The sequence below is a fragment of the Quercus robur genome, chromosome 6 (assembly GCF_932294415.1).
Source record: "Quercus robur chromosome 6, dhQueRobu3.1, whole genome shotgun sequence".
Lineage (NCBI taxonomy): Eukaryota > Viridiplantae > Streptophyta > Magnoliopsida > Fagales > Fagaceae > Quercus > Quercus robur.
The window spans coordinates 16,251,027-16,260,645 of NC_065539.1; the positions used below are offsets into that span (position 1 = coordinate 16,251,027).

Genomic DNA, 9,619 nt, shown 5'->3' on the forward strand with positions numbered 1-9,619 from the left:
CGTGGGAGCCATTTTCGGAGTTACAGCAACAGTTCCTTCACTTAAATCTTGAGGACAAGATTCGTCTTCCAGAGGGTGGGAATGTTATGACCCACGGGCATAAGGAGCTAGAAGATGGACACGTGGAATTGGAAGTAGCCGCTGAGTCAGACAGTGGCTAAGTTATTGGACTTGTGATGTTGCCTTACGGAGTAGTTATTATTGTGTTAGGATAATTGTTATCAGGATAGGATAATTGTTATTTAAATTTGATTAAGTTGTTATTAGGATGAGGTCTATCTTGTGATAGAACCATAAGACTAGGAGTTATCTTGATTGATTGTATTTAAGCGTTGATATGAATAAACAAAGGAGGCAGAATTTAACCCAAATACTCCTTCTTCCTTTAATTCTAGGAGGTTAGTTACCTCTAATACGACTAAAACCACTCTATCAACTGCAGATCACTGCAGTCTCATTCTTAAAGTCGGCAATTTGGACAATCTTAAAGTCAGCAATTTGGACGAAGCTGATCTGCTCAAAATTAAGTCACATTTCTGGTTGGAAAATTTGACAATCATAGATTTTTTTTTCTATCAATAGTTTGACCAACATAGGAATACTTGGACTTATCTAAAAAGGATAAATCTTAATTTAAGTAACATAAAATTCAAAATGAACTAAGGCAAACCATTTTACATGTAAATTACTGGAACCACATGATTGCATCTAAGCCTAACTAATCCTTATTTCTATCAACCACAAACTCCCAGGATCAGTTTTGTTTGTTTGTCCAGCTCATGATTAGAAGATTGGACCAGCAGCAAGGATCTCCTCGGTCAGCTTGCCGTCCTTGCCAATCTTGTAGTTAGTGAAGGTCTCAAAGTTATTCTTGAACAGGCCAGCCAGCTTCAGCAGTGTAGCATTGTAAGCATTCTTGTCTGCCCACTGCAAGTCAAAATCAAATATCTCAGGAAATTGAAAAATGGAAGCACATGAACACAGAGAACGTTACCAAACAATGGTGAAAAGGGTGTGAAGGGTATTAAGTAGAAGGCACACTAACAGTGTTCATTGGTTCCAGAATTTCGGAAGGCACTCCCTCAACTTCAGTGGGGATCTCAAGTCCGAACACTTCGGTTTTCTTGTAGTTTGCCTCCAGGAGGCTGCCAGAGTGTATGGCATCAATGATTTTCCTTGTGTAAGGAAGCTTAATTCGATTCCCCGAGCCGTAGCTGCATCAAGGGTAAAAAAGAAGAAGGAAGAAATCAGCTTCATTGTGAAACTGGATTAATGGTGTAACTTAACTTCAATTAGCTCAGTATACAGTAATATACCTTCCACCAGACCAGCCAGTGTTGACAAGCCATCCTGTGGCACCATGCTTCATCATCTTCTCAGCCAGCATGGCTGCATACTTGGTAGGATGCAACATAATGAATGCTGCACCAAAGCAAGCTGAGAATGTCGCCTGTGGCTCCTTCACACCCTCTTCTGTGCCTGCTACCTAAAATTTTCATCAAGACGTTCAGTCAGCAATAAAGAAGTAGCCCAATAAGATTGTTTTAGATGCAGCTATCACATTTTCATTTTCCTAAATTAAGTAGAAAGTGTTCATATGCTCAAAATATTAATGAAGGGCCTAAGTCATGGACCCCCATTTATTACCAAATAAATTCATTTAAAGAAGAGAAGTACTTCAATAATGAGACATTTACCAGAGCAGTATAGCCACTGATGAAATGGTACATAGTCTGTGCCAAGCTCAGCTTGCTCACTGGTGGGAGGACACCAAATGCATCACATGCCAATAGTATGACATTCTTTGGATGTGGACCAACACATGGTATCTTTGCATTGGGGATATACTCAATTGGGTATGCAGCACGAGTGTTTTCTGATTCAACAAGAAGAGCAACCTCATGAAAAGTCGTCAACTTTAGTTAGATTCATATTTAAGCATATTACTTTGTGGTAAATAACTACATCCCATTCCATGTCAGCTTTCAGAAATGATAATTAATATTTAAATCAGATGTTACACTGATTTTACCAAGTCATAACCTTTTCCAATTCTTTGTCAACTTTGAGAACTGATATTTAATATTCATCATATTCAACTAAATTCAACCAATTAGAAGTATACCTGTGACTGATTTGTCAGAATAATCAACCTCTCGGGTATGCTCATCAAACACTACATTCTCCAGAACTGCCATTGACAATCAATTCAATTATTTTCATGATGACAAATCCATCCCAAAAATAAAAAACGAGGATAAATTAATAACTATGATTCTTTCAGTCATCTTCCACTTTTTCTATTACCTGTCCCGAATTTAATGGCATTCCAAATATCAGGCTCCTTCTCCCTTGAGAGATCAATGCACTTGGCATAGCAACCGCCTTCAATGTTTGACACACCATTCTCACTCCAACAGTGTTCATCATCTCCAATCAACAACCTATTGTGATCCGTAGATAGAGTTGTCTTTCCAGTACCTAATAATAAAAGAAATTTGAAAATAAAAACTCATGAGTGACAAACGTGAAGGAGAATTACGTTCTTGAGGGCATATGCCAAATCTTATTCTGTTACAGTTTTTAATAAGTTCTCAAGGACGGCGAGAAAGAGTTTTAAGGCACATATCATATGGCAGCGGTTGGAGCCACACCATGACCTGATCCAACGATACTATACCTGACAATCCAAAGAAGAGGGCAACATCTCCATCTTTTCCCATATTGCAGCCAGAATGTAAGGAGAGGATTTGACGCTTAGGCATGAGATAATGCATAACACTGAACAGACCCTTCTTCATTTCCCCGGCGTACTGGGTGCCGAGGATGACCATTTCCCTTCTAGCAAGATTAAGATCTATGCTAGTAGAGGACGTCATGTAGTGAGTGTAACGATTACATGGGAACTGGCCAGCATTGTATATAGTGAAGTCCGGAGTACCGAAATTCTCCAGCTCTTCAGGAGTGGGTCGGATACACCTGCACCCACCCAGTTATCCAATTGTACACTAAGCTAATAGACCATTACATTTTTTTTTTCTCATCGATTTCCCTCCATGGAATTCGGGCTAGGGATGATAGTTATTCAATATAGGATAAATTAGCATTATGTCAACGTTAAAGGAGACTTATCTGGCAGGCATAGACCTCTGTGGAAGGGACAACAGAGAAACAAAGAATGCTGTAATTGTTAATTATTCATGTTTACTTACATGTTGTGCATGAACAAGGAATGGTATGCTCTGGCAGAGACAATCCGGACTTTAATTTTGTTCTCTGGGTCCCAATTCAAGAATTGATCATTCACAAAGACCTGAAAATCATGAAATTCATCCCATCAGCAATTACAATTATTCCACCATCTCGAAAAGGATGGCCAAATAATATATAAATCATTGTCTTCGTAACCATATCTAAGACTTTTAGGAAGACATTTTGATTTATAGTTAGCAAGACATTAATTGAAATACATACTGCCTACTCTGTGTATGTATATGGAATCAAACACCCTTAATTTACTCTTCTTCTTTCTTTTTTTTTTTTTTTTTTTAGAGGATCAACGGATAGAATAATGCTAGAAATACTACAAATTTTACTAAATAAACTATACTCTTGGTGCCAAAGAATGTCAATTTGACATTTTGTCCATTGATCCCTAGACATCTATTCGACCTACTGGTGCCAATTAAGCTACAAGTAATGTGTCACAAATCATAAAAATGTAATTTAAACATTTATTTATTATGTTGTTGAAGTGCCATCAATCACATTTATTATTATATCAGTTTATCAGTTTGTAATAGTAAGTCTATTAAATAAATTCGGTACTAGTTTTAGCATTTTATATTTTTTTATGCTAAATGAATTGGTGAGGTTGAATAAGACACAAGTATTCTTAGCCCCCCACCATCAAAAAATAAAAATAAAGAGAATACGACACAAGTAAAAGAAATAAAGAGCAAGGAAGGACTAATAAATTAATTCTTTTTAGGACAAAGTTGATTCTATCAAGGGATAATGGATCTGAGGCCATTTGGCCAACTGCATAAAAAAAAAGACAAAATAGATACCATCACGGCATCACCAACATCACCCCATCTAAAAGGAAAAACAAAAATACAAGATAAACCACTTTCCTTTACCATTTTTTTATTTGATCAAAACGCGTAAAATTCATTGTAATATTTTTAAATTCAATAAATAAATAATAGACTGTTGTTCATGTAATTTTATAAGGAAAAGTGAGTTTTCAATAATGAAGACCAAAAAGCTAAGTATTAGAAAAGTAAATAAAGGTTGGAAGCTAAAAGAGAGTAGAAGTTAACCTTGTCCAAAGAATTTAAGTAATCGACAGCTCTTTCCCTGTTCACCATGAATGTGTGCTCGTCCATTTCAATGTTTGGTGAGCCCCTATCATAGACAATAGTAAGACATTAATTGTAGTTGTTAAAATGGAAAGGAAAAAAAAAAGGCTCATGCAGATAAAATTATAGACAAGGAGTGGGTGATGAGCAAGGACCACATACTTTCCCCACCAAAGATCATCCTCAGTTGTCTCATCCCTTACAACACGCTTATCTCTAGGAGATCGACCTGTCTTAGCTCCAGAAAGTGTTGCTAAGGCACCAGTCTCTGTGATGAATGACCCTTTCTCATACTTTATGGCCTGCTCATATAGCTCTGCACCACATGTCACAAAAGTTAAGATTTGTAGTTTAATTGGCATCTCTTCAAACGTCTCGGGTTGTCCCCATCTAAGGTTAAGTGTATTAGGATCTCATACAGAAAAATTGATTTTCCTGGTCCAGGATTTATTCTTCCATGTATGTTAATTGAAAAAAAATAACATACGAATGAATGATAATTGCTATAAGATGATATAAAGGAGTCTCGAAAATATGAAGAGGATTATAGACTTCTAGTGAAAAAAAATTAGATACCAATTTGACTTAAAGCTCAAAATTGCTTTTTGGATGAAGTGACGAGCTATCACCACCCATATCCTGCTTCTCAATTGGTGGATTTTTTATTTATTTATAGTATGGATTCAAAATAGTTAATTTCATTTTCAAACATGCTCACACAGTTCATAGCCGAACTGTCCAGTCACTCTTGACTCTCTTTCTTTCCTTTTCTGGGTTCTCAGAATGACTATTTATTCATGATAAATATATGTCGGTGACGAAATAAAACTGTGACAGATATTCGCAAATCTTGAACTACCCCCCCCCCAAAACATATACGAGTCACCCACAAGCTAGTGGGGTGCCTTTTCTTCGCCGACTATCATCTTATAGTGATTCATTAGTTAATTTGTCACCATCTTTTTTCATAATTATGGGTCCAGTACGGACTTAAATTATAATCCATTTTACGCAAAAAGATCATGTATTTTTTTAAGCACACATAAAGAAATTCAACTTAAGAACTAATCCCACAAAAGAAGAAAAACACCATTGACTTATATGATCAAAATAATACGTGTGTGAGTGCGCTACGTTTGTATAGGACCGAGTAATTCAAGGATCTCACTTTATTCATTAGTTATCTGTCAATTTAACATAAACTTGCTATTTTTTCTGTCACGATAAAGTCATAGCAAAATTACGCTACAAAAGATATAATCTTAAGATTTTTTTGATGAGATATTTTATAACAACAATTTTTACCACAATTTTTTTCACATGTTACTATGTTATTAGTGGCTCACATAAATCCACTACTTTTGTTTTCTCGACAAAACTATTACAATTATTTATTTATTAATTTTTATTATGAAAAACAAATCCATAAAATAATTGATAGGAAAGGAAAACGTTAGAGACATGTATCATGTATGTACATGTACCTGCAGGAGAGAGGTTGTAGAGGAAATGAGTGAACTTCAAGGAACTGTCGCTGACACTGATAGTCGGTGTGAAATGGTGTTCATGGGCGTGTGCTACGTGCTTTGGGGTCTCTGACTTCCTAGCTGGGTCACCTTTCACCACCTTGGGTCCAGTTTCTCTCGTAAGTGACGCCAAAGATGCACTGTTTCAAACAGTTAAACAAATGAGAAACCAAGCATATTTCCAACGTTTTCTTTCTTCCTGGAAATTTCCCACAACATCTTTTTATAACCATGATTATTTCTAAACCATGTTTGGAATATAAAAATACCACACCCATATTATTAGGGCCCCACACAAAGTGATATTTTAGTAATTTCATCGGATTCTCACGGGATCTGGTAACCTGTCGTTTCTATGGCTGTGCCACATCACCCAACATTACGTGGGTCCCACTTGTCAATAATCAAAATTAGTCCAGCGTAGACTCTACACCACCAGATCATACAATTTTTTTTTTTTTTAAGTCAAACGAAAATCAGAGGCACGGGCCCATTTATCACTGGGTCCCACTCCTGGTAAAAGTGCCACTTCCCCATCTCTTTTTCTCTGTTTCTTCTTAAATTTACTATATTAATTAATTTAGCTTTTAATTTTTAATTATTAAACAACAACATAAATATAATTATTGAAAGTAATACGCGTGGTGGTCGATAATTTTACCAACCGAGCTTACTGGAACTGATATACCTGATCGACTGGAGCTGCTGTTTCTGGCGCTCTTCGTCGGAGATGGTGCTAGCAAAGGCACCCTGGGTCCCCTTAATGGGGGTAGTGGGTGCGGACTTCTTTTTCTGCAGTGAGTGGAGCTCATCAATGGTCTGAGCCTTCACGGGGGGCGCACTGTCATCGTGGCAGATCCCGTTTTGCTTCTTATGCGTCTGGATCTTAGCCAGACCGTTCCGTGCCGTTCCATTCCCGAAACTGAACTCTCCGTTCGCGTGTCCGCTTCCGTTTCCTGCCATCTCTGCTGTACCCACAAAATAAAATAACAACAACAATAATAAGATACTGGTCAATCACAATCACAATATTTATGTTATTGTTTCTTAGATCAGCAACTTTAATTTTTGTCCCACTTTATATTGTCAGCAACTCAAGCGGAGGTTTTTTTTTTTTTTTTTTTTTTTTTTTTTTTAAGAAAAGAAATTCTGGGTTCCCCAAGACAAGAAAACCAACTTGGGTTTTCTCTAGGAATTAGCAAAAAACATTGGTTGTCAAATATTATGAAGCTGTGTTGGTTTAAGATCAAAATGACGGTCCAGCACATCATTTAAGTTCGGCATGCAACATGAATAGGGAAAGATTATCATCATAGCGAGACAATAATGAAAACTAAGAGAAATAAAAAAGGCTATAAATGAAGGAGAGAGAGAGGCTAGACCAGAGATTGCGAGCTTGAAACGAAAATGAAGAAGGAAAAGCGAAAGGCTAAAGGAAAATGAAATAGAAATAAAGGGTGGTGTTCATCAAAGGTGCAATAGTTTGAGTCTGAGAAAAGGAAAACGAGAAGGTGATGGGAAAATTAGAGGAGCAAGGGGTGCCTTTTAAAGGATTCACTGGGCTGGCCTGGCCCGTGCTTAACCAAGATTAAACCCTAGTGCTCCTAACCATGGTTAAATCCTATCTCTCCCCGAGTCAAGCTCCCAAAAGAGAAAAATTCCAAAAGCCAATAAACGAGAGAAGCTGAGCTCGGATATGGTCTGGGAATCCGATGCTTCTCATCCCACCATAGCTTCGTAGTCTTCATCAATCAACTTGCTACATTTTTTTTTTTAGTCCATCTACTAATACTAAATCAATATTTTCCTCCTTCTCAAAAAAAAATAAAAATAAAAAATACTAGAATTCATCCTAGCCCTTAAATTATGGTGGTTTTCATTTTAACTTTTTTGCTGTTCATTTTTGTAAATAGTCTAATTGTCCATAATATATTTTTATGTCTATAATTATAAAATTCTTATTATTGCATAATATTTTAGAGTTAGAGTTTGTTTAAATATAGCTTATTTTGCTAAAATTAAAATTTATTGCTAAAAATAATGTAACAAAATAATTTTTAAAACACAAAACACTGTTTACGCGTTTTTCACAAATAGACTAGTCCATAAACAGTATTGTGAGACAAAAAAATAAAGGGTAAAACGCGCAAAACTCCTCAAGCAAACGCACGCTTAGTATTTCATTAAATGACCATCCAATGAATGTTAAGTATTCAAACCATAGTGACAAAAATGAATGGTAGGATTAACACGATAGGATAGAATCAATTGTGAAAAGCTAAAAGAGAATAATCACAAATTTTTAACTACAAAAAATGTATGTTGAGATAAAGGTTTTAGTGACTTTGTTTATTAATCATGTTTTTGACTTTTGAGCCAAAAGATGAGCGGTTTTTTTAATACGAGAAAATGATTGGATAAGATTATCTATGTTTCGTGGTCTCACGCTCAGCTGATTTAATCTCTACATGCAAGTAGTGATACAAGCAAACGTAGCCCCCACACGTGTACAAAAAGTTTGAACTTTGTGCGTTACATTGAACCAAATTTTTTTTATTTTTTTTATTTTTTGGGGGTAAATAAACCAAATTTGAATTCATGTTCAGTTCCGGAACTACTGTCAAAAAGTGACTCAAGTGCCTTCAAAAACATGGACTTTTATACGTTGGTGGATTTATAGATCCCTCTCTTTTTTTTCCAGTGTGCACTGTGAGTCTGTGAACAATAATGCCTTGATATTTACCGCGTGATGATTTACACGTACCAGATCTTAAAATATGTGCATGGGAAAACTTATCTGCGTGTGGTCGCCGCAAGCTTATATGCATTACTATTGATGAAATTTGGGACCCACTAATTCATTATCGTGATTGATTATTAGCTAGCCGTCCATTTATTCTGAGCTTCTCACCTAAGCTAAAGTTCAGTTTAAGGTATTTTTACAAACCGCTTATTTGTTAAAAATTAAAAATTTATTGTTAAAAATATTTTAATAAAATATTTTTTAAATATGTGAATAGTATTATGGATCTAAATTTTGTTAGAAATTTGTGTTTGTATAACTTTTATGGGTTCATAAACAATAACCATGACAACCACAGACAAAATGCATAACACAGGATTGGGGATTGGACAAAATGCCAATCCAGACGCACGCTTAGGCTCTAGCAATAGTTCCAGAAAAATGATAAAGGATTGTATCACAATTTTTATTACGACTCATCACATGTTGAATTATTAATGGTGAAAAAAATTATGAGTCTAGTAGATTTGTATTTTCACCATTTAAAACTCGTCACATAATAAATTATAACAAAAATAATATAAAATGTTGTGCTACTAGCAGCGTGAATAATTCTGGCCCGGCCTGTAGCGTAAATTTTTGTTGTAGGAGAGTTTGTGTGTCCATTGATTTAAAGGGTTTTTCGTGCCACCACCACCTGTGATGATGAATCGGACGGTGGAGGTGAAGTGAATCCTTATCAAATGAAGGTAGTACATGATCGCATGGAAAATTGTGAAGATAATGTGGAAAAGCAAGTGATCTGTGTTTGACGGTAATTCCTTTACTTCACTGTCCTAGCCCCTAGGCTCCTAAAATCCACTTACACGGGTCCCTTTACACAATTTTCTAAATTACTCCGTCCACTTAATTTTATATTCCCTGCTCCATTTCTGTTTGTTTTGAATCTAATTTTTGAAAAGAATATTATTTAATATTTGTTTCTT

At 35.9% G+C, this 9,619-nt stretch overlaps 1 protein-coding gene across 2 annotated transcripts; it reads right to left on the reverse strand.

Annotated features, from left to right (window-relative positions):
* Positions 1-514: 514 nt before the first annotated feature.
* LOC126732993 (phosphoenolpyruvate carboxykinase (ATP) 1-like) lies at positions 515-7,419 on the reverse strand. 2 transcript variants are annotated; one of them, XM_050436100.1, is made up of 13 exons: positions 7,273-7,419; positions 6,579-6,855; positions 5,849-6,030; positions 4,527-4,680; positions 4,326-4,410; positions 3,213-3,313; positions 2,681-2,979; positions 2,308-2,481; positions 2,126-2,191; positions 1,698-1,876; positions 1,317-1,486; positions 1,046-1,214; positions 515-927 (listed from the first exon to the last, which is right to left on the reverse strand). In XM_050436100.1, the coding sequence occupies exons 2-13, from the start codon at positions 6,851-6,853 to the stop codon at positions 784-786; spliced, it is 1,998 nt and encodes a 665-aa protein (XP_050292057.1). In that variant the 5' UTR covers positions 6,854-6,855; positions 7,273-7,419; the 3' UTR covers positions 515-783. The 2 variants fall into 2 exon arrangements, with proteins under 2 accessions (XP_050292057.1, XP_050292056.1); XM_050436099.1 differs by having other exon boundaries at positions 6,579-6,858.
* Between the last annotated feature and the right edge of the window lie 2,200 nt (positions 7,420-9,619).

Excerpts from the sequence above, each read along its gene's own strand:
- LOC126732993 (XM_050436100.1), bottom strand. The coding sequence starts at position 6,853 with ATGGCAGGAAACGGAAGCGGACACGCGAACGGAGAGTTCAGTTTCGGG. Across the intron at positions 6,031-6,578 it reads CAGCAGCTCCAGTCGATCAG|TGCATCTTTGGCGTCACTTA; the intron begins GTATATCAGTTC and ends TGTTTGAAACAG. Across the intron at positions 3,314-4,325 it reads ACTTAAATTCTTTGGACAAG|GTCTTTGTGAATGATCAATT; the intron begins GTTAACTTCTAC and ends CATGATTTTCAG.